We start from the raw sequence: 26,493 nt of genomic DNA on the forward strand, positions 1-26,493 counted from the left end.
TTGCGCACCGCTACTCCGATCTGCGCTGTCGTGTATTGCGTAAACGAATGATTGACGTGCCGCTGTTTACGCCGTCCGCACCTATGCCACCATATGACAGACGTAACGAGCCCCGCTCTCTGTGCTCGCAACCGAGAACCGGTCACGGAACACGATCGAGATTTGCGGCTATATCGCCGTTGACTCTTCTCTCTCCTTCATCGTGTAAAACGTATCGGTGTAAGTACGCAGTAAATTCCGACAAGAAAAATTGTCATTTTTCGCCCCGTCAATTATTTGCTCCATCTGACAGTTGTATATCTGTCACGTGTTTATATCTTGTATTAATGCGATAAAATCGGTATCGTGACAAATGAGTGTCAAAAAGTTTCGAAATATCGCGAGTAAAATTATAATACGGCTCTGTGCGATTTTCGAATCGTATAACTATCCCGCGTTTGTATTCGCGCTCTCGCGATATTAGTGTATGTGTGTGTGCGCGGCTGGAACACTCGCGTATATATATATGTACAGCAGAGCTCGAGATTTCTGGTCGAAGATTGCGTAAACGATTGACTGACGTTCTAGGAACGGTGTTTTCTAAAGCTGTCGGTGGTCTGCAACGACGTTATATCACGAAGAACGTCTGCTCGGGTATAGCTTCGTACATAACTTGCTCGCACGCTCCTACATATGTGAGAGCGTGTGCATATATATATATATTATGCACGCACGTGTGTATATATATATGCGCGCGTCATCAGTGTCGATAAACGTAGTTCTTCGAAACTTTACCTATTTTTCAAGCGTGCTCCGAAGCTGGATTCACTCGATTCGGTTCGATTCGTTTAAGTGTGACTATCGTGCGAGTTCCGTCAAGCGTATATTCTCATGTCGGCCGAATCAGCTGGAATTGAATTAATTCATAACTCCCAACCGTCCCTGATTCGATTACATACATCTCTTGGTTGCGTCACATTTTCATTTGTCAAGTATGTCATCGAGAGTTCGAGCAGGGCGCGGATAATGTGTAAGCTTATAAAATTTAAATATCTGTAAAGATATTGAAATAAGAATTTCTCTATCTTTCGAATATTTCTGAATATTCTATATTTCGAATATTTGACAATAAGAATGTTCTATCTTTCGAATATTTCTGGATATTAAATTTTTTTCTGGTATTTTCAGTAGAACATTAATGTCTGAATCCTCATTTATAATTTTCGAAGAAGCTTTATATATTGGTTATATATATTTTTATAATTTATAAAACATAATATATAAGTTTTTTATAATTTGCGTCAAATTGAAATTACATAAAAAAAAGTTTTAACAAGTCCAACAATTTTTTATTGGAAGGTTTTGGGGGGGGGGACTATTTACTTTACTGAAAATTATTTTTGCGCTCAATTTCGAAGATGGAATCGATGCGAAAGCGGTCGCGAACCTTATTATGGCCGCGCGGAGAGAAAATCTGCCGCTCAATAACGATTACGTATAACTCTCGCGACGTCGGGATTTAATTGAGGGAACAAATCCGCGACGTTTGGGAATGTGAAAGTATCCTTTACAGGACGTCTAAAGAGAGACGATCGCAAGCAAGTCGCTCATCGGACCGTCGTCATAAAATTTTCAAACATTTTTAACAGATGATCCATTTCGCGGTACAAATTCGGGAGAGATGGTTGCGAGGAAAGAAAGAGAGAGAGAGAGAGGAAGGCGCAAAGCTTATCTTAGCATCGTACGCACCGGTGTCTTATGCATATATCAAGGATTATGCGTGTATGGGTGGAGAACCGGCGAAACGCAACCGTGTATGTACGGATTATTTTTAGGTCCGCCCCGGCCCAGCCGACGATTATTCCTCGCTAAATCATAACTTTCGTGGCGCGATCTCGTATAAGCTCGGTATAACCGAGCCGGTTCAAATAAATCGCTCGGCTCTTTTCGACGTTGCCCCTTTGCTTCGGCTCTTAATTGATTGTTAAACAAGCAAGAGTAAATAACGGTCTCAAGTGAAAACTAATTTATCTAATTAATAAAAATTTCAATTAATTAAGCATCTCACACAAATTGGAAATATAATAATATCGGAGCGTCGATATTATAATACTCTGAGCTGTCGAATAAAAATTAATATTTAATTAAAGATCTAATTCTTTTTTAATGCAATGATTGACGGAGAGCGAACGAATCGTATCGACCTGCACTATAGAACCTCTCGACTCGATAGTACGTAACATTGAAAATTATTTATCTCTGCGTGTTATTTATCTTATCGAATCTCTCAATTTGTCTCTCGCGGATATCTGACCTTGTGCTTTTTATCGCTCGAATACGATAACGTATGTACTTCAACCGCGAACGAAATACGCGCCGCGAGCCTTTTCCCGCGCACTTCCTGGATCACATCATTTCCGCATAGGTACAACGACGGGGATAACCGAAAGAAAGAAAGAGAGAGAAAGATGCCGAGGTGTCACACCTGCTGTACACGTGTACGTGAAAGGCACGTGCTTCTTGGCGCGACGTCTCGGCCGCGTCTCATGTTCCAGCGGTGTCAGGTGAAGCGGCTCTCTTGTTCACTTTATCATTCAGATCTCGCTGGAATCAATCGCCAGATGCGATTATTCGATCATGCACGGCGTTCTTAAAAGCGTATTAGCTCGCGTTGCAATACACATTGTATTGTACCCACACATTTCCAATATTTTTAATTTTAATTAACAATAAGATGATATATTTCGTTGTACTTATAAGGTAAATTCAACGTAGTGAATTTCAAAGTAAAAGTTATGTTTAAATAATAAGGAAGGGTATATATGAATAAAAGAATTTTAAAAAAATTTTGAAAATGAATAAAAAAATGTCTTTAAACTTCGTGATGATAATCCCTCGATATATAAACTGTAAAACATTTTATTTTTATATGTGTGCCGCAATTAATCGCGCAACATGTACTAAATTACCGTTATCATGCTAATGTCTCATAAAAAAATCATTAAGTCTCTCGGTGCAGAATCTCTACATAATATACAGTCAAGTCGAATCGCGCGCATCTAGAGTCTTCTAGCATATTTGATCGTTTCGATGCATTCCTTTCTGGCTAGCGATTAACGATCGTAAGTCACGATCGATAAATCAGCCGCGACGACAATCACAAGAGTCCACAGCATGAAATCTTTCCGCTATTGACATATCTCGCGCGCACGTGGCACGCGCCGCGACCACGTGGCACGCGATGCACTCGCGTGCGCGCGCGCATGATATCGCGCGACGCGACTCGTCTCGTCTTTCTAGAAGACGACACTCTGTCTCTCGCCTTAACGGCGCGGATCGGGCTTCTTCACGCCTGTCAGGTCGCGCTTACGGCACGACGGATAATGTAAAGCAGCCACCTTCGGTGGGATGATGATACGTTTTTCAGGCTCCGATCGCACGGCTTGCGATCGTCGAGAAACGTGGTGTGGCGGCGAGACACTGACTCTCTCTTTCTCTTCTCTTCCCTCTTGTTTGCGAATGCCGCCTCCGGCTAGATTCCGCTCTCGTCCGGTCTCGTTCTTTTTCTCGCGCGTCTTCTTGCGTCGCACCTCGCGACCGTTTCTACTACCTGAAGACACGTGTCGGGCCGATCTTCTGGACGCGACGCGCTCGGAATAAGGAAGGCTTTCTTGCGAAACCGAGAGGATAATGAAGCGCGACGAGAGCCCTTCAATCGGCCAACGTGATTTTACCGGAGATGTGTTATGCGATGATTGCGAGATCGGGTTGAATCCGCGTGTTCTCGCTGTATGTTTATCATTGAGCGTGACTCTCTGAACTCATGTCAACATATAAGGTGTGTTCTTGCCATTAAAGGACAATCGCGATCGTTAAACGTGTGATACTTCCGCTTTCATCATCCGTTTTATTCTTCTTTGCGAAATATATATTTGAAAATAAAAAAAAACATTTCGAGAAATTTAAGTAAAAAAAATATTTATTTTATACATTCGTAAGAGAGTTACGTTCTGCAAAACTGTCAAAAAATATAAATATGAAAATAGAAAAATATAAATGTCAAGAGAAAATAGAAAAATATAAATGTCAATGATTAAGATTAAGATATTTTGGTGAAAAAATATTATATGTATAAAACGAGATGCAGAAGGAAACGCGTTTTCCTCTGTTTAATATTGTTGCGATCCAATGTAGTCAAGAATATCTTTCTGGAAAGGTTATCTTTCCAGAAAGCAACATGGGGGGGGGGGGATACAATAGGGACCAGGTAGAAACGACATCGTACTCCGAATTTTCAGGTCGACTCTTCTAATACCGTTTGTATTGTGTTCCAGAAGGGACAGATATCTATAAAAGGAAAAAAGAATTCTAGAGCTCCTTGCAATGTTGCCGCAAGGCCTGAAGAGAGAGATATTAATATCGTCTAACATTTAGCACAGCGACAGAAATTGAAATACTTTACTTTGAGTTTAGAATGAAGATGTTAAATATTATTTTTTGTTACTTTATTTATTACTTAATTTTTTGCGAATAAATCAATTTTAGGCACGCTTATTTGATAAGAAATAATTACAAATACTAAACCATAAATATACATATATGGAATGAATATATGTATGCGCGGAACTCTGCTGTATGATGAGAAAATGTAGATTATCGAATTTCTTCTTATACATTTGGATTTCTTAAGAACTCTTTTACGAATAGATGTTAGCTGATTGTTATGCAAAGTAATAGAAACTCTTTTGTATTTTTCGGCAAGCCGTATAACTGTATTGTATTTAAGATCCATATAACAGCATGTGCTTCCGGTGAATAATAAATGTAAGATACATAGGTGAAACATATTCTTGTCATTAGAAGAACACGTGATTCTTCTTCTCCTTATAATTTGGCTCGATATAGATTAATTTCACGTAGATAATTGTATTTTTTAAATGTTCTCATTGAATACCTATGAAATTATCTTAAATAAATTTCTCTCTTATGTTTATTTTTTCTATATTCACTGCTCGTCGAGATTGAGATGAAAAGTTTGTACATCTCGGATTACTCGAATTATGGATTTCATCGATAGAGAGATATTAATTAAAAAATGAATGACGTGTCATCCACTCGTTTCAGAATTAAGGACTGTAATGAATTTCTTTAGACAACTCTTTTAAACTCTCTCGCTATATATTTTTTTTTATTTTTTTACAACGGAAATTCCCAATAATTGCACGTCAAAGCGATGCTATACAGAATTGTTATAATTAATGAAGCCGCACCCCCCCCCCCCCCCCCCCGCGCGAAGAAACGGAATCGGTAACAGCTGTGACGGAAATTATTCTCTTTCTCTCTCTCTCTCTCAACCTTTTTTTTCCTTTATCTACACCCCCGATTTTCACCCTCGAAGTTTCCGGCAGACGATTGATAGAGACATCGGTCTTAGGCCGCTCGAGACAAAACGCCGTTTCTAAAATTGGCCCCATGCGCGCCATACACGACCTATGTTTACACGCATCATCTGGAGAGGGGGAAAAGGTTGCGGAGGGAAAATATACGAGGAAAACGGCGAAGGAACGACTTCCACAGGCTGGAAGCTGGTTCGGGAAACCGGCGAAAAAGGGAAGAGTAGAGAGCGAGGAGGGAGGCGAGGTGGGGGTGTCGGCTAATTTCATCCTCGCACGTGCAAGGCGACGGACGCCAGCAGCAGCAGAGCCAGCGGAGCAAAAGCGTCTTACGCAATGCGCGATCACGCGCACACGCGATCCCAAAATTCACGCGCGGCGCGATTCCGCACACGCGTGCGATATGCATTGCCGCGGTGGAAGTCGCGATGTTTAACCGATCATCATCATTAATAATAGAACTAACCGGCCGAAGCCGTACCCAAGTTTTCCACCAGCATCCGGAAACGCCTATATCATTTATCTCCGTGATCGATCCGTGCAGTTGGGAGGGTCGAACATCTCATTGAATCGAGAGCTGTTTTTTTTTCATGTCTCTGAGAAATATCTTTTTTTTATATTTAATTCTACCTAAATTTTTATAAATGAATCTGCATTGAATAATTTTTTTTCGTAACAATTACCTTTCATTATTTCGAATATTTTATATTATATGTATAAATGTTGTATAAAACTATATAATAATAATTATTAACTTAATTTTATTTTAACTTTGTCTGAACAAGAGACATTGTTTTAGTACGCCTTATATCAATCGAGAAATGTGATATACTTTATTACTGTCATTACTTAAAATTAACGCAAAGCTCGAGATCTTGCAGATTTTCTATGCTGATTAAAAAAAAATGTTACTTTCTATGTCACATTTTTTTTTCTCTCCGCGATCACTTCGGTCGAGACAAGCACCTCATTAATTTCACAATTTCGATCTAGCGAATGGATGAATGGTGTATGTGTGTGTGTGTGTATAAAATATAGAAAGCGAAGATGCGAAGATATAGAAAATGGAAAGATCTCGGCAGATCGGTTAATGGCATTGACGTTGTTATTGGCGAAGAGGGCGGCTCTTGTTTGAGACGAAGACAGAAGTACCCCTTGACAATACGTCGAACACGAGAGCGAATGAAGGAGGGCCGTCGGATGCGGAGGAAGCTGCACTTATGAAACGCATATACGCGAACGAACGGAATGGCGACGACGGGGCAAAGGGAAGTCGTGTAAGAACCAAGTTATGGAAGCGCCCGGAGGCGTATTGCGCGAATAGACGAAGGGATGGTAACGCGGAGAGAAAGAGAAAGAAAGAGAAGTGCCATCCTCTCTCTTTCTCTCTCTATCTCTTCCTCGTAAGCACGCATGCGAGAAAATCTCGTGTTGTAGGCATTGAATTGTCGGCGGCGGTGTCGTGTAACGAAACCCTCGAATGATAATCGGTTCTTCAGCATTGATGACCTTCAGTCCTACGACTGGATCTATTCTGGCATAAATTAAAGATCATTGAATAAAAAATTATGAAATATGATTTTCTCTCTGTTTTTGATTACTTATTTCAAGTCATTTTGTGTTAATTAAAATTCAGTTTATTTTTGTTTCTTATTTAATTAAATTAGGTAATAAAAAGAGCTAATAAGAGCAAAAAAACTCCTAAGTAATTTTAGGTATTAATTGGTTTAAAATTAAACGTTTTGGTCTCACTTCGGGCCAGCTTCAGTAAAATGAACAAAAAAATGAAAGTCCATAAAAAAATAAAATAAAATTGTTTAGCAGATTTTTTTATTCACGCCTATCTCGCATTTGGCTCCTGTTTATTATCTATATTGATATATTCATTTCTTTCAATATCTTTAATAAATAAAATTTTAACTAAATTTTTGATTCATATATTGCGGACTTTAATGCTCCTGGCTCCTTTCCGACCATGTCGAAATCGTGACGTCAGAGGCGAGAAAACACACGCTAAAATTTCTTAGATGCTATTTCGAAATAAAAAAATATTTCGATGAAACAGCACTTCAGATGGCTTTAGCACACTCTTAAAAAACTCCGAAAACTATCCTTTCCCCTTTATAATCAATCAACAGCTGTAAAATGTAATATTATGAAGCCCAGTCCGTCTGGTCTTTGCACATGCGCAGTCATTCCGCATGTCAAAGTCTGATATCTCGATCATTTTACAGATGTTGATTGATTATAAAGGGAAAAGGATAGTTTTCGGGGGTTTTTAAGAGTGTGCTAAAGCCATCTGAAGTGCTGTTTAATCGAAATATCCTTTCATTAAAAAATGGCATCTAAGAATTTTCAGCGTGTGCTTTCTCGCCTCTGACGTCACAATCCAATATGGCCGCGGTGAGCACCCAGGAGCCTTAAAACAGGTTCATTATTTCTCCAATGATAAGCGAATTTCAACGATATATCGATCGTATTGCGTCACCAATCGTTCTCGAATGTTCTTGATTTCTAGTTTCGTCGTCTGTCGGATTGTTGATCTTGGCTACGAATCCTACGTCGCGTCTCGTTGAAACGCGAGTTTGTGTTGCGATCATTCCGCGATCTGTTTATCTATCCTTGAGTAACGTGTTACACCGCGAGCGATAACGAATAGCGAGAGTTATCTAACGGTACCATCGCGAGGAGATGGACGCGCGGAGAAGTCGTCGCGGAAACTCCGCGCGTTGCGTATCGATGAAACAAATATAGACGGTCGTAGCAAAATAATAGTACTTTCGGCCTTGTGCGTATTCACCGTATCGTCAACCTTCTGCGTGCAACCGTGAGCAATTTCTGCGCTCTCGGATTATATCGTCATCTCGGATAGTCGTCGATCTCTTTCGCGTCTTCTTATTGCATCGAAAAACAGTAAAAGTTATGCAGTCATACGCGGTATCGTGATATTAAATTCCTTTTTCTGCGCACTAATACATTTGCATTGGCGCATATCTATTATATATGTATATTTACCGTGTGATAAATATATATAGTATAGGTATAAATATTTATATTTTATAAATATATATATATATATATATTTATTATAATATTATAATTATGTATACATAAATGTAATTTTTATCAGTCTTATATATAAAAGACCGATAATATAAGAAAATTGATTCATCAATTTTTAATATTGCCCTGTTGCTGCGATGGCTCTGCATTTTGCACAAACTAGCTCAATATATTAAAAATTCATCAATGACAAACCTGTATTAAACATTGCAACTTGAAGAAGGAAAAATGAAATGATTTCGCTATGCGAATTCAATTTTTAATCTTCTAATCAAGGTCTCTTCTAATTAAATAAAAACTCCTCGAGTACAACGGCTGGAAGCGTCACGACATCATCAATTGACTTAAGCATCGCGCGATGCATCCGCTTTGCGTCAGCTTATCCGAGTGAAACTGCGACGGAGATGCAGTCCACTCACGGAAAGGGGGAAAGGGGGTCTACGCGGCTTTGCGCGCTTTAGTGCCGTATAGGCAAGGCCTTGCCCTCTTTAAGGCAATTAACAACTCAATCGGGATCAGACTGATTGAGCCTTTATAAGGGCCTGTTGGGGTAAGCGCGCGCGACGCGTGGCCGGACTTCGCGATGCACAGAATGCACTTGTCTGGCCGCGTTTATTAACGCGGCGGCGCATGAACCCAATTAAGGACGGACGGACGGACAGCGTGGTTCGTGGTTCGGTATTGAGGAAACCCGGAGAGAGATTCCTCGTCGTCGCGTGCTGCCACTCGCTCGCGCTCGTTTAGCGAGTTCCGAAACACGCGCGATTTTCTTGCGCTCGCGTGAAAAGTCACGGATCGCGCTTTTGGTGCCAATCTTTTCGTTCCTTCGTATCGAATTACCACTACGAGCTAAGAATAGCAGGGCGCACAATAGCGAATAATAAACGCGCTATAATCCATGTGCGCGCGAGATTTCAACTTTGTTATTTGCACATTGACATTAAACTTCTGTTGCGGTAGAAAATCCCACGCGGATCAAATTTGCATGTATATTAAGACGAGTGTTTTCATACATATAAAATGATTACCGATGAGCGAATCCGCCGTAGCAATTGTGTTTTTGACATTAATTAAATTATAATTAATTGTATTCGCAAAGCTTTAGTAAATTTTACAAATCTTCAACGAATGTGAAACGGTTCGCAATAGACGTACGAGGAGCCAAAGTCAGAAATTGACCGTTTAACCTTTGTCAATGATCGAATACCTGAGTATCCGAAGCAACTTAAAAAATCGGAACTTCTTTCCGCCCTTTCCGAAATAAAATGGACCTTTGTATTTGGAAACATCCTATAAAATATGTATATAATGGGAAAGAGTGTTCGATGCTGAGCAGTTACTATAGAGAATTTGTCACAATACAATCTGTCGAAAACACGCAGTTTCGAGATACCTATTCATTAATAAAAAGGTGAAAACTTCTGCATTGACAACAGTGACAATCAGATCTTAATACAACATTTAGCTTAAGATTTATTCTCCTTGTATCTATATAAACTCGAATGTATTCACTCTCTAACTTCAGAATCCGTCTTTTATCAACAATAATGAGAATTGTTCTGAGATCATTTTTCATATACTAATGTGTATAAAATGTTCGGCGAGGATTTTCAAAGCACGTTTTCGGGGTGACTCGCGTTTGGCCAGACGACAGATTAAAACGGCAACGGTATGATTCATTTCGTGCTCCTTGGAACATTTTATCGCGTCTTACGTGTCGCCGACGCACACTCTGGCAGAGAACGGAGGAAGGCCGGGTCTTTCGTCGATTAGATGAAAATTTGACAGGTCGCTAAGATGCATACACTCTCTACGCGTGGTTTCCCTACTCCTGGCTTAGCTCGCTCGCTCGCTCGCAGGCCAGTGACGTTAATGTGCAATAAATTAGCAGCCTCCCACGCGACGCGACTCGTCGAGAGGTCGAGGCGACTTCCCGCGCGTATCTCGCGGCGCGTTTTGCAGCTTCGTGGAAAAAAGTCACGGGAGGATTCTTTATCCCTTCTCTCTTTACGCCGTCGATGGTCGTTTTTATCGTTCCCTTGTGTCAGAGGGAGAAAGAGAGAGAGACACGTCTTGGCTCTTCGTTAAATTGCGAGACGCATCTTTAATGTTGCCAATTGTTCCGAATCGATCTGCCGCTTTTTTTCAACGCGATGTTTTACATATTGGAGTCTCTGAGAAATGTCTTAACGCGGGAGGAAGACGTTTAATGACGAGACGAAATTAGTTTTGCTCAGTGTATGTGTGGTTTGAATTTATTAATCTAATAATCTAATGGTAATGGCCTGATTGTCATCAGATAAAGTCAGAAATGTATGACGTTATATTATACATGAATATTAAAATTTTGCAATATTAATAGGATGAATTTCTCTGCTTGAAATATTGGGTCGCTTTAGAAATAAGTTCCATTTTACTTAATAAACTGAATTTTTTTAAATTATTTATATATTAAATAATCTGTTATATATTCTCCATTAAGCACAACTTGTTGCCATTTAAACGGTAATTTGTTAATTTTTTCCTGGAAGAATTTTAAAGATGCAAAAAAGTTTTTTTTACAAATTCATCGATCTCAGGATTATTACGAAATTTTTTTTCCATTTTATGATTTTTGGAGTGATCTAAACAAATGGAAATCTGATCGAACAACAAGAAGAATGAGATAGAACTGTGACCACGAAAGCTCTAGAATTTTTTCTTGATTTATTTTGCCGTATCTGGTTGTGTAGCAAAATCACATTTTTGCGAATTTTGAGGGTTGATCACTTTTTTTTTTTACAATTTTTCTTGTATTCGCTGTAGTTGTTTCGTTTCGATTTAAAAACTCATGCAACTTATTTATGAATCAATCCGACAGATGCAAACTATACACTGTAAAAAAAAATTTGTTAACTTGACTAAACCGTTCAACTAAATTACTGTTTTGTTAATTGAACATATATTAGTATTTAAGTCAAATACGTTTTGTCAAAAGTTTTGTTAGATTTAATATGTTATATTTAATTTAAATATTTTTATATATTCAGTTAACAAAATATTATTTAGTTGAACGGTTTAGTCAAGTTAACAAATTTTTTTTACAGTGTATCCAATTATATTTAATGTTTTATATATATTAATCATATATCTTGAATACAAATATATTTTTTATATGAAAAATAAGTCGCGGAGCTTTGCAAAGTGGGAGAAGAATATCTCGGCAATGTGCAATCACTAAGATAATCAATTTTCAAATTACTTTCTCTCCCTCTTTCTCTCTGTAGAAAAATAATAGTGTTACATTATCGTCACCGTGGCAGTGTCGTGTTTGCATTTAAAATGAAAATTTCTCTCAATTGTCGTTGGACGCCAAGTCCGACGTTAACGCTAATCCCTCATACACGATGTCGTTGACCGATAATTATTTTATCAATAATAGAGCGACACGGCGTGTGCAATTATCGTGCGCGCGTGCGCGTGCGGTCTGTCTAAATCGCCGAGGATCGTCGAATAAACGTCGGAGGAAGTGGTTTATCGGCGTAAAGCCGTCTCGCCTCTCTCGTAAACCGGTATTAAGGCTTTCCAGTTCCTGCGTGGACAACGATGGACCGTGACACCACGGATTTATCGCGCCGTGTCATTTCCGTGTAAACAGGCGCTAACGCGCCGGTAATAACACCGCGAGAGACGGCCTTTCGTTTTGGCGTTTCCTTTGTCGCGCATACGCCCGACGATAAATTATCGTCGCCGTTTTAATCGCGCGATATGTCGCGCGCATGCATATAGCCAAATGGGCTCCGTATAATCGTGTCGTTCCATTCCGAATTCAAACCGCGATCGTTCGCGTTACTTTGTGTTCATTTCGCGAGTGGCGCGAGTTGAATATCCATACGTCAATCCCTGACATATGCACTTAAATGACAGTCGAGAGGAAAAAAAATATACAGGGTGATTCTGACAATTTGGATACTTCTATTTCAAGTAAAGAAAGAAAAAAATGATAAAATATTGTATGATGTACTTCCTATGACACCACTTTTGTTGCAGATGCACCGATGCAATTGCATTTTTTTCTGCATATATATTTTTTTTTACATAAATCGATTCTTATATTTTTGTACACAGAATAATGAAAGAATCGATTAATGCAAAAAAAATATAGCTGTATTAAAAAAAAGTGCAATTGCAACGTGCAGATGCATCTGCAACAAAAATGACGCCATAAAAAATTAATACATTTTGCAATACTTTCTTCTACCATTTTTTTTTTCTATCTTTACTTACAAAAAGCAGTATCCCGTTCCAGTTGTCAGAATCACTGTTACATAAATGTGTATATAATGAAAAAAAAATGGCATGTTTGTATCAGATATCCGTAGATTGAATAAAAAAAGCCTCCGCAATCAGCGAGATCGATCGATAGCAATAATGATATGTTTGCAATGATGAAATTTGATATCGTGATTAAATCGTTGATCTCTCCGTTTCCTTTGTGGATTGTGGAGATCATCGTGATGTTAACTGTATCATAAACCCACCGTTTATCTCAATTAAAGCATACGGTTACACGCGAAACATAGAATTCTCTCTGCTAGAATTATAATGCCATATATCATTAATCATCGCAAGTTTACGTTAACAAATGAATTTTTTATTCAGAATCGCTCGCATACGGAGATCTTTTTCATTCGCGACAAGTCTAGAACGACTAGAGAAACGAAGACGAAAACGAAACTTGAAACGGGAGATTGTCACGAAGGGGGGTAAACGATCCGCGAGTTTTTTTTTTTATTTGTATGATCCTGAACCGGTTCCTCAGGATCTTCAAACCCGGTAATCCCACGGCAATTTAGCTCGAACAGATGTGTCACCGTCTTTTTTCTTTTTTTTTTTTAAGAACCACTTTTGTTCCAGCGCGTAAAAGATCACACTTATTGTATTTCTTGTTTCTTTTAATTCACCACGAAAAGAAAGAGACGATGTCGAGATATGAAAGTCGTCTCGTTACAAACAATTGGTAGCAAATGGATTAAGTTATTTCCGAACTTGTTTAGAGTCACAGGAAGAGATATACCTTTACCGATTTCTCGATCCTGCGTTCTGCACCCTACAAACCGAATTTTTAAATGTGTCATCGCGGCGGAGTTAAAAGGCACCGTCCGGCAATTTTCGCGGAGCAAAAGCGGTAATGCAGTTTCCGATGTACGTCGCGAAAATCTCATTAGCGGCAAAAATTCAATCTAACACGCTCGCCAAACACTACTTGTATTCTGTGTATATTTACTACAGTTAAAATATATCGCGTCTACCAATTTTCCCGGAGCAAAGCAAGCGATAATGCGATTTTCAATGTGCGCTGGTAAAACCTCGTTACTAGCAGCAGAAATTTAATCTAATATTTTCATTAAACTACTTATATATATGTATGTACGGTATATATGTATATCTGTGCATCTATATTGTTTTGTCGGCCGTAATTATAATGTGCCATCTGCCAATTTTATGAGGCGACGCGAGCGATAAATCAATTTTCGACACTCGTCCCTCTCTTTCTTACACACATACGCAAAGATTTTATTAGAATTTAAAATTATGACTATTTATATAAACTTTCCTATTAACAGTGATTTAAAAATGCAGATTTTAACATAATTTATCATGAGAATACATAGATGTTGATAAATTCGAATGCAAGTTTGATACAGTTAAATTGTCATCTCACCTATGTTGCTATTATTATTTAAACATAGCGGATGTAATGGATGATTTATTTAGTATGTTCATCGTTCATCGATCACGAAGAGTATGTGATCACGAGAAATTTTCGGTTAAAGAGCCGAATCTTATCTTTTTTATCGTTCGGTGTTAATTATCAATTTTACAACTTGCGACTTTTGGACTTTCGTTAAAAAATGGCTGGTGTTGCTAATTGATACCTAATCGTCGGGGGTCAAGGGGCGAAGCAAGATTGAACTGCGAAGTTTATTTCTTTTCCGTTTTTCTCAGTCACATCTTGCATCGAGAAACGCTTGGTTTTATCGAGTCGCATATAAATTAAGGGCGGTTGTTTATATCTCACGATATATAGGATTAAATTTAACTTGTTTTCTTTCACAATACCATTGAATCGCGCATGTTCGTTATTTGGGACAATAATAATAATTGTAAAATATATAATTATTAAAAAAAGAGATGCTAGAATTGTAATTTTGTGTTTTATTTATCGTTCGATAATCATCTGAAACAATAACGAAATATAAAGGGCCAACTATATTAATAATGATTATGACACGAGATTTGTGTTCGCATTGAAATTAAAAAAATGCACTAATCGAGCGAATCAAATGCAGCGATAAAAAATGCATCATTTCTAAAGCAGTTTGTAATAAGCGCACGTCTCGTTTATCCTACGTGAATGACGAAATAAGGATCTCTCATTTCTATCCTAATGGTATTTTGCCTTCTTCGTGGTTTCGACATGGAATATGACGAAATACATATACCTTGTCTACCGACATCGTAAAGTAGTTTGCACTACTAAATAATATTCGTTCGCACAGTAGCAAATGTTAATATAACAATCACGAAATATTTTTTTCATATTTTTGATTACTATTTTTAATCGATTATTCGTAAAATATTTTTTTATATAATGGATTGTATAATAATCATTCTGTCTCGCATCACTGTAACTTATATTAAATGAGGAAAATAACAAACACATACATTACAGATTTTGGCGCATCGTGAAAATCGTACATTACATCTTATATCATTTTTGGTCTCACAGTTTATATCTCGATTATTTTATTCGTTATATCCGAATACTAATGCTACGCAGTAAACAAACATCCATAGTTTATTGCGTGGATGAAAAGTGTGGTCTGTCATATATTTCTGTATAATATAATATTATAATATTGTTACATATCAAACAAAATTGTTATAAAATTAGACCAAAAATGATTCTCTTCTAAGGGATTAAAGATAAAAATAGATAAAAAAAAACACAAAATCATTTCGTATAATTGTGTACTATAAATTATTCGAAATATATTTTATTTTAGATTATTTACAATAATTATTTATTATCGTTATTATCGTATAAATCGTATATTAAAAAAAAACGGGATATTTTCTCTCATCTCTAAACGTTTTGTCGTCTCGCCAAATTCGTAGTAAAATTTGTTCCTGTTTGATATCGCAACTCCGTAAACACGCTGCTGCCCGCGCGCGCGATTTCGTCACGAATAGAAAAGGAGAGGCTCTCTCACTCACGCCGCTCACTTTTCCAGCAATGGCTAGCCAGCCAGGCCCGAGTGCCCGAGTTCGAAACGAGCCTCGATTATTGCTCTTTTATGGCTGCGGCGGAGCAGCGTTATGTCGGTGCGACATGATTCTCTCCAGTCGACCGATCGCTTTTCGTCCGTTCCCACGACACGTCTGCGTCCGTCCGTCATGCGGGGAACCCGCAAGTTGCACCGACTGAACGGCGACCTCTCTCGCTCTCTCTCAGGGGGGTTACACGCAGTCAAATTGCGGCCGGTTTAGCTATCGAGTCAAGAAACATGCCGGAGCAAAATATGCCCGGGAGAAATCCGCGTAGGAGAGAAAGAAGGAGGAAGAAGAGCGAGGTGCGCGGGCGGGTCCTGGGTCTCTGGATCCAGGTGAATTATCTGGCGAGTCTGGGGGAGGGAGGGGAAAAAAGAACGAATATCGCCGATAAAACGCTGTCACGGGCAGCGATAAATTGCTGGCGCGGCGGCAGCCGCGATTACTGCTGCGCCAGCAACGGAAAGTCCTCGCGAAAGTGTAAGGTGGTGGTTCCAGCAGCCATCGCTGCTACTGCTGCTGTGGCGCCGGCGGAGCTGAGTCGGCTGTTATTCCCGAATCTGGCCCGGCGAGCGAATTTCTGCGTGTAATTAAGAGAAGCGAGCCCACGCGCGCCGCACGTTATCTGCGATTCGAGCGATTTTATTTATTATGCTTTTGCTCGCGATGGTGTTTTTAAAATATCCACTAGCAGCTTGAAAACATCATCCTGGTATTCTGCATTCATTCCTAAGAAATGATGATGATATTGAGATATTTTGAGATTATTATTTAATTTTATAAAGTCCTCCCCTATCATCAATTATGCGACTTGAACAGGAATAAAGATGAAAAGGCTCTGAACTATGTCATTATAAGTAATAAAAAGGCTAATAAAAGTCAAACGCGAGTAAAAGAGTCCTACATAATTTTAGGTATTATTTATTGGTTTAAAATTTTATAAATAAATTATAGAAAAATTACGAAATATGATTTTCTCATCTGTTTGATTACTTTTATTTGTTTAGTTATTATAAACTTTTAGTTATTTGAAGTAATTTTGAGTTAAAATTTAGTTTGTTTCTTTTTTAAATATAAGCAATGAAAAAATGAAAAAATGAGATAAAGGCGCGAGTGAAAATTTGAAACACTTTATTATTTTTTAATTAAATGTTTCCGTCCCAATGTTTCGGGCATCTTCAATTGTATAAAAATAAAAACATAGAAACAAAAAGAAAATTCATACAAGAAAAGTAGATTTATAAAAAATTAAAAATAAAATTATTTAGAAGTATTTTACTAATATCTCTTTTAGAGATACTTCATTCTCCCCATAATTAGAGATACTTAATTTGATAGATATTGTACAGTGCAAAAGATACAATTGTATATTTTACGATTCTATATTATTATGTATGAAATATCCTTCAATACTCTATTTTTTTATATCGTACATATGACTATAGCTTGTTTATACATTAAGATGTCATTCATTCGTGTTTCAACGAAAACTGATTCTCTCTCGAACAAGCGCAGCGGCGCCGGTGACGCGATTTCAGATTTGGCAGAATTGTCCCTTCGATCAATACAAAAGGTTCGTTAATAGCGAATGCTGCGTCCCGCCGTCCTTCGACAGTTTAGGCCACCACACCATATGTATTGCATCATGCGTACAGACGGGCTAAAGCTCGTGATAATATCCCCGTACGCGAGCTCGCTTCGTACCTTTCGCCATTATTATCCTTATGACATGCAGATTGCGCATTACACGCGGTGCATCACTTTGAGATAGATAATGCGTCTTGTGTACGCCCAACACCGTTTGCGAAAGTCTCCCTCCCTGGGTTCAACTTAACGTTTCATCTACAACAATTAGTTCTGCCAGCCCTTCTTCTAAAGAGACACGAGGGAAAGAAATTATACAACGTATCGCGAATCATGTATTATAAATCTTGTATTTTCTCTTTGATGAGAATTGAGAGAAGCGTTACTTTTTTTTATTATTATAAAGGAAAAGATATTTTTCGTATTATTAAAGATTGCGAATTATAAAAAATTCAGCGGATTATGGCGCTAGGGATGTAAATAAAGGGGTGTAAAGCAAGTAAACTTTGGTTAATTACTTTCCTAGTTGTCGATTAGTTTGAAGCCGAATTCTACTTCGACCAACTAATCCTACTTTACTTGTTTAAAGTTCAATAATCGTCGAGGTGAGATGCAGGGGAGGGGCGATTTGCACGCGTGGAATATTATCGCGAGACGATTATTAATGGCGAACAATTCGCCGGGTCCGCGCGTATAATCAATGGGAAGGGGGCAAAGGGGGACCGATGTCATCACTGTCATTATAGTTAACTTACCGAACGGACTCGCGGAATAAACACGCGGAAAACACGCTGCGTGCGAAGGATAATGAGTAGTCCGCTGTTGAGTTGAAAATATCCGTCCATATATATACACACATATACACGTGCGTTTACGCGCTCTCGCGCGTTTCATTCTTCCTCCTTCCTTGTCTGTCCCTTTTTCATCCCTTTTTTTTCTCTGTCTCTTTCTTCCCTCCTCTAGCATAGATTAACTCCGTGTGTATATGCACCAGTACACACACAGAGAACACAGTGCGACGACGCTTCCGACACACTCGCTCCGTCTACATGCGCCAACTTCCATACATGTGTGTACTCGCGCGCTATATATAGAATTCGGGGGAGGGGTTTGGGGACTAGCATGACTCCCTGGCATTGATCGTACTGCCACCCCATGAGCAACCCCTAATAACACCCTCCTGCTGCCTGTCCCCCTCTTCCCTTCCCGCGTGCCCCCTCGAGTTTCCCTTCTCTCTCTCTCTCTCTCTCTCACTCTCTCCCTCGGCGCCGCCGACGCCGCCGCCCCCTCGCTCCAAACTGTGCGCCCTTTGCTAACCCAATCTGAGACCCCTGCAGGCGACGGCTCTCAACCGACGGTTCCAGCGCGCAGAAGAGCAGCGTCGCGACGCGACGCGAGCCGAGCCACGCGGACCAGCTGGCCGGTCAGCTGATTCAACTGACAGCTCGGCGCGGCGCGGCACGTTGGGACGCCCATTAGCCACGCGAACTAAACTAAAGCCATTAACTCCCGCGGCTTAATAACGGGCGAAGCCACCCACGGCGACCTGTTTGCAAATCCCGCGGACCCCGACGGGTCGCGACGAGATATCGGCCGCCGCACTGGTGCCGCTTCCGGCACACGAGCACGTGGCGCGTACAATGTCGATCGGAGTGAACGGACACGCGGGGTTGATCCTTCGACCTTAACCCTTTCCAAGATACGGCGAGGTCAGTGCATTCGGTGCATAAATGTGCGTCGCGCGGTGAAAAAATAGGAAAATATAGAGATCTAATCATATTTAGAAAATATAATCTATAAGTATCTCGATCTCTCATTCTAATTGCACATGTATGTACGTATGTATGTATGTTTATTTATTTGTTGGTGCACGATATAAAGAATGTTGTTTCGTAAGAATTTCCTTCTTCGAATGGGAATAAAGGGAAACGATCGATTGTTTCCTATGTTACAATTCACTGTAATGTGTTACGTTTTGCAGAAGGTAAACATAGATTCTCAAAAATTCAAAATTTCTAAGCTTTCAGAAAAGATACACATATACCTATACGATGCCCATAACCGAGTATTATCGATGGGAACGAGTTATCGCGCAAGATAACCGCATGGCGATCGATACTTACCGCCAATGTTATTTTAGTAACTAACGATGAATTATGTCCGTCTATGCGGACACAATCAAGAAGAGTATATATACATATATTAAGTATATACGTCTCTACGAAGAGACGTGAAGTTAATGTAAAATCTATAATGAGGTAACATATGTATACTTAAGTTTCGTAGTTGCCAAGTTGCGGCTTATAAAATTTATCTTTTCCGATAAATTTGTTGGATACACGCAAAAAAACCTTCATCACTTTTATCGTGAGAAAAGAAAAATGATTTGCAGATTCTCTCACGTCGAGTTGAACATTATTACGACCAATGAACAACGAAAATCTCTCAAAATCGATCAGTTTTCTGATTAATGGTCCTATCTTATCTCCGCTGTTCGTAGCCTAGTGGTGAATAAATTGAAGCGAATAAAATATTTTTTATTAATTAAATTACAATGGTTTTTCCAATAATTTTTCCAATGTATCTTTAACAAAATTTATCCATATATTTTATATAAAGAATACACAAAGAGTATCGTCATGCATGTTTACGAAAACATTGTAAGGGGCACAGGGGCAATTAAAGCTTGCAAAAGAAAGAAAAATGAAGCCAGAATTAATTCCTTGAAACTTATACTTGAAGGCGCAGCCTTGAAAGATTCTGCGCGTGCGAGGCGCTAGTTTTTCATTTTCATTTGGATTAGTTCCGTATCGGCGAAATGATCTGTCACGATCTTTCCCGGATTCAGTGAAGAATCAGAGAATGTAGGAAAAAGGCGGCGACCTGCCTGTCGTGCGACGAATTAATTAGTTCGATCGGCACGTCTTGAATGAAAAGCCCGCGCGCTTTAGATGCACGCACGCTGCAAGGAGGGTTATTGCACGGCCGTTCTACGTGCCTCGCGTGAAATTACGTTATCGGACTAAATATTAGCGCGATTCAATTCCGTCTTATATATACCGTACACGCTCGATTCCTCAAGTCCTCGTGTCCCACGTGTGCGCGTGTTTCTGACGCGTCCGGAAACAATCGCCTTCCTTCAGCATCTCTGCGGAGATCAATTCTTGGACGACTGTTATTCGACGCGAGAAACTGCGAGTAGTCGACTCAAATAAATAGTTAGCATGACTAGGCGTTTAAAACATTCTTTAAGAAGATAGGAATTTAATTCTGTTTCTTTTAGTATTTTTTAAAATGAATTTTATGAATAATTAATTTTTAGAAGAATAGAAATAATTTATCAAATATTCTTTAAGAAGATAGGGATTTAATTCTGTTTTATAAAATGTCTTTTCTGAATAACTAATTACCAGAAGAATAAGACTAATTTGTCAAATATTTGGAATTAAAATTGAATTAAAAAATTCTGGAATTACCGTAGTATTTATTCATTTAACAACTTTTTTTCAATAATTTCTGTGATTACAATTTGTATTCTCGATCGAACGATATCTGGAATGAGAGACGAAAGGTTTGTTCATGCATCTCTCGTCACTCCCTAGTAAACCGTACATGACACTGGGTTACCCTTGCAACCCTTAAGTCCTCGAACCCACCCCTGGTAAATTTGCTCGTACACGCGCGCGTGTACACGTGTGCGACAGTGACGTGTCGGCGAGATCCCATGGCGTCGATTCTCTGGAGACGAGAAAGTCCAAGTTTTCCTTCCCGACGCGATCGATCTTGGAACGGCATATTTTCTCGCGCATTAAAAGGAGGAATCACGCTGAATCTTTTTTCTCTAGTCTTGATCTCTGTTATTCATAATTATTTATTATATTAATTGACAGATCATTATTTATTCTATTAATTATCCAGAGTTTTATCAATAAATATATTCCTTAATTTACTCTTAATCGCGCTAAAAGTTTTGTTTTAAATATAAGTTTATTCACTATATATATCATGTAGATTGTAAGATTAGACAAAGTTATCTACTTGTTTGTACTTTTTTATATTTTCTTGCGACATGGACTTTGAAAAATCTTTGAACGAGATTTATATTATCGATTGCATTGAATAAAAAAAATAAAAAAAAATCAAAAGAACCGTCTTATCATTGATAAAGATTATTTATCTGAAAAAATCATGATCTATTAAAACTCTGTTAAGCGTAGAGTTATTTTATTTACAGTCTAATTCTAATTAGCCTAGCGCGGTCGATTTGTAAGAAGAAAAACTGTTATTTCTTCGTCTCTGTAATTACTATACCGGATATTTAGCATCGATTACAAGTGACGTCACAAATCCAATGGAAAATTACAGATAAAGTGCTTCTGCGACATTCCATAGGATTTAAATAAAGCGTTAATTTACACTTTTTTTGCAACGTCAGTCACGTCAGGAACGAGTCCGTCTCCCGATATCTCTAAGACACGCGTACACTATAATCCGCGTATAATTATTATTCTCGCATCATCGCAGCGCTTATGTCTACTTTGTTTATCTCTCCCTCCTTCTCTTCTGTAGCCTCGTGCAACTATGCGCGCTATAATTAGCATAACGATTTTACAAGGCCTGTTAATACACGGAAGAAACTGCGACACGTGTATCATCAAGGTCGATAGCTCGCGAATTCGGGAGAAGAAGATCTCTCGCGGTCTCTCCTCTGTCTCCTACAATCTTTAATAAGAATGACGCTCAAAATAACCCTTAAAAATCACCTCTTTCAGCAAAAACATTTTGAATTACGTAAGATACCAATTGGAAAGGTTATCAAAAGTAGATCATCATTTGCAAATAAATTATTGCGTTACAATGTCTAATTTTCGAGATATTTTTTTGTGAATTAAAGTTCCAGTTGTCTAGTTTGTAAATAGTAAACATGTTTTTTTGAATAAAATGAAACATTGCATTGTTGTTTGAATTTTTTTTTATATTTTTTAATTTTTGCTCAAAAAGGGGATTTTTTGGGCGTCATTATTTAATTTGCAATTTGCTTTTCGATAATACTGTTCGATATTTATGTTTTTGCTCCTTTTTAATATGTATAGATCGGGGTTATGCGAGATTCATTCGTATATCATGCCGCGCGAGAGAAATGTATAACGTGCTAAATGTAATATCGATCGAACGATCCCGAAATTCGTTACCGGAAATGCGGCGCGCTGAACTCTCTCTCTGTTATCGGAATATTCTGCGTAGTGTTGTTATTAATCACCGGGCCGCGCTGCTTCTTAATGATCGTTCGTCCGGCCTCGGGGCGCGAGTGCACACCAATCCGGGCATTTCGAGCACTAAATATTATCAATGCGACGTTAATTACCCGCCGGTTAACCAACTGTTATTCCACGAGCGATCGGGAGCCGAGAGCCTGATTTGAAAGCGTTGATTAAAACGCGCGTCTCAATAACACACATCGGTTTTCTTATATCAAAAGTTGTATATGCAGAAATAGAAAAAGAAAGAGATTTATACAACGCGAGTTTTTTTCCTAAACAAATTATTTGAAACTTCTCTTAAATTTTCTCGACTTAGGAATATAGGAAGTTTTTTAACATTCGATCCGCCGCGCGGATGAATTGTTTCTCCAAGTGAATAATTCACGGGCGACTTAGGTCGTGCACTTAAGTCGAATGGAAGAAAAATATCACGGTATTTGCCGTGTGCATGCGGAAATTAATTTTTGCATTTATGTTTGCCATTACAAAATTATTGTATTCGACTCGTCAGTTGTACTATGATTCGTGAAAATTGAATATATTTGATAAATATTGCTGTGGTAAAATCGATTTCGCGGCATTCAAATTATTAGTGTTTGGATGATCGCCGACAATCAGACTGACAGCATAAATATGACGATCTTTGCGTCATTATTGATTTCGATATGGTGTTATTTTATCAAACAGAGCTGAACGGCCAAATTTCTCAATATTACGATGACACGTTCATGCACGAGCAGTATTAAAGCTCGATTTTAAAAGTTTTCACATATACATATACACACTCGCATTTAATTTTATTCGCAAAGCTTCTAAATCGAAATTTTATTAAAACGCGTTTCTCTCTGCCTTGAAAACTACCTGAACGATCGTCTGAAGAACCTCTCAACAAGGAAAGAACCGCTCAAAAAGTATTTATTTAGTGATGATTTCAACTAGGAGAAAACGATAATTTCGGAAATATATTCATACGTTACTATATATAATTTATAAAAGTTATCAACACATTTGCATTATTTTACAACAATTTATATCAAATTGAAGATTTGAAAACAAATGTACATAAATATACATAATGTTTCATACATATATATTTAAAAAATGTTTAACTAAAATATAGTTCCATTTTCGAAATAAATTTAACATATAAAAATAATAAGAATTTCTTTTATCTGATTTTATTTTGAAGATAAAGGAATTGTCATGTGTTTCAATAATTAATTACAATAATATATTAATTGACATCGGTAATAATTAGAGTTCCAATACTTTAATTATTTAGATCCTGAATTATATAATTTTCTTTAAGATGTTGAAATATGTCGCGGATAAATTAATGTGCAAGAAAGAGCTATAAAATACAGTGCAATAAAAAAGGGAAGGGGAAAGTAATACTTGTCTTGGGACGTATTCTTGGGCAGTGTTTCGCATTCCTATAAGAAAAAAGAGTTAATGACATTTTGATTATGCATCCCTTGGCGAGACAACAGCGATTGTTGTGACTTTCGTCTCTTTTTCTATTTTGGAATTATTAACACTCGCTTCTCTGCAGGGAAAAGTTGAATTTTTCTGAAAGATGTTACGTCGCATACAGAAGTAATTTTCGTGTATGTGGCTAGTAGCGAAGAAATTATAGCACATTTTCAGTTGAGAATTGAAATTTACAACATTGAGATTTTTTCAATGTCAGATATATTGATTTAGACATTATCTTATATTAGTTAAGGAACTTTTACAAGTGTACAGCGTTGAAATCGATACTTAATAAAATTACAAATGAAAGATTAACTTGTAACAGTGTGATCTCGCTTATCTTTTTTAGAACTTGAAGAAATTAATATTAAGCGAATATAATTTCAATTATATAATTTGTCAAAGTTTTTTTTTTATGAAATGTATTAGAAATTGATTTGCGTTGCATCGAGCCCTTTAAATATGCTGTTTTGTATTTTGTTTCGGACGGAGAAAAGTTTCGACACATTTAAAGTTGCTTCGGATACCCGGATATCTTTTTATTGACAGAAGTGTTAAAAAAGATCGAAAGCTACACGTAGTGAAAGTCGTAGACTACATTTCGCGAATCTGTGCCATGTCCGAGGGCGCATTTTGTGGCACGCTCTCTCTCTCTCTCTCTCTCTCTCTCTCTCTCTCTCTCTCTCTCTCTCTCTCTCTCTCTCTCTCTCTATCTATCTCTCTCGAGAGAGAGCCAGCCTGCCAATCGGATAGAAGTACCCCTCGGGATGCCTTACGAAAATTCGCGAGGGGGCTCGACGCAGCGCGATGATCGGCGGTGTATTGTATGCATGAAACATTCACGAGAGTAACACGCTGTACACAGCACACCTAACATTGACCGATCGGTTTGATCTGACAGATCGTTACCTGTCCCCAGGAGGCATACTCCAGCCTATGGCTACAGCCAGCCGGACTACAGGCTTCACGAGCTGAACAAGAGGTTATCGCAGCGCACCGAGGTGAGTACTCTTTCACGAATTCATTTCTCTTTTTGCGTTTGCGTTGAGTAAGAGTGAGTAAGATTCGCACGATTGACCCTTCGTCCTTGCACGATCATAATCGGAGCCCTCGCTTCGTCCGCGAGACGAATTCATTGCTCGACATGTGCGTTTCGTTTTATCATTTTAGAATAAATCAGTTTTGATGGCGGAATAAAATTCATATTCTCTCGAAAAAAATAATCGAACTAGTTAGAGAGAATCGGGGTATCGAATTTATATATATTTATATAAAATATTGTTCTGAATATTAAATTGCGTATAAAACACTCTTCTCATCACTCGCCACAAAATATTTTGCTGATTCTTAATAAACTACAATTACACAAAATTAATTTGCTAATTCTCTAAAAAATCACGCAAACAAAGGGAATATCTTTTTCCAGTGAAATCAGAAAAATAAATATCTCTTTGAAACAATAAAAAAATTTGCGGCAATCGAAATGGTGCGCGACGGAATTTACGACGGTATGCTTAATCGAATACGCTATTTATCGCACTTCGAGATATCGTTATTTTGATAAACGTTATATTGCATCGTTTTGTTTAATCGCGTACATTTGTTTTGCAATTTTTATTCATTTCTGTCGATCGTTACACATACAAAAAAAGCCAGCTTACATGAAACGAGTTTAGATCATACGGTCAACTCTTTGTGTTTTTCTTTCCTATCTATGTGAAGAAGAGGTAAACAAGGATTCTGTCACGTTTGTTTTGTATTAGCATATCCTAATTTTTAATTTCAAGATTGTGTGTCGAACTTTAAACTAAAAACTATAATACTACGTAATTGTCATCGTCCTGATTCCGCTGAAACTCGTAATATTGTTTTATTTAAATAATCTATTTTTTAATAATATTTAATGTATAAATATGCATTTGGTTTTATAAATTATAATCTCAAAATACTTCAATTAATAATTTTTAAATTATTTTATATAATTATTTTATAAATAACATTATGGACTTTCTTTCTCAGAATGCTCTCCGATTTATAAGAGAGCAAAGTATGTTGAAAAATTAATAAATTGAAACAGTATAAAGAGCAGTGTTTTGAATAGATTTTTAAATTCTTTTACCGCCAGTAGAAGACGTGAGTGACAAGCTATTTACACGAAATGCTTTCGTTTAATATATGTGGTACGCGCGGGGATGGAAATCTTTTCCTCTAAAGTCATACTCTCTCTCGGCTTCGCTATATTATAAAATTATCTACATCCCATATATCGCCGGCAGATAAACCAGCCTCTTCTGAGAGATCCACGATAATAGCGATAAGATATGATCCAGGGAAACTATTGTCGTTTGCACACACATGTGCATTCGGATGTCTGTCGATAGTTAACCAAGACTTTGAAAAAAAGAAAAAAAAACCTGCATTCGTAT

The 26,493-nt window shown here is 38.0% G+C and overlaps 1 protein-coding gene across 8 annotated transcripts in view; it reads left to right on the forward strand.

Moving 5' to 3' along the window:
* Chi (LIM domain-binding protein 2 Chi) overlaps nucleotides 1–26,493 on the forward strand; it is a 151,056-nt gene that overhangs the window by 98,278 nt on the left and 26,285 nt on the right. For 7 of the 8 annotated variants that reach the window (XM_083048878.1, XM_083048886.1, XM_083048853.1 and 4 more), the window contains one exon: nucleotides 24,969–25,068. In XM_083048878.1, coding sequence (XP_082905004.1) covers nucleotides 24,969–25,068 — 100 coding nt within the window. The remainder of the gene's footprint in view (nucleotides 1–24,968; nucleotides 25,069–26,493) is intronic. The other variant, XM_083048860.1, reaches the window with a different exon arrangement.

The sequence above is a fragment of the Prenolepis imparis genome, unplaced genomic scaffold, assembly GCF_030444845.1.
Source record: "Prenolepis imparis isolate NDT839.2.m4 unplaced genomic scaffold, iyPreImpa1.0 SCAF_1, whole genome shotgun sequence".
In the NCBI taxonomy this organism is placed as follows: domain Eukaryota; kingdom Metazoa; phylum Arthropoda; class Insecta; order Hymenoptera; family Formicidae; genus Prenolepis; species Prenolepis imparis.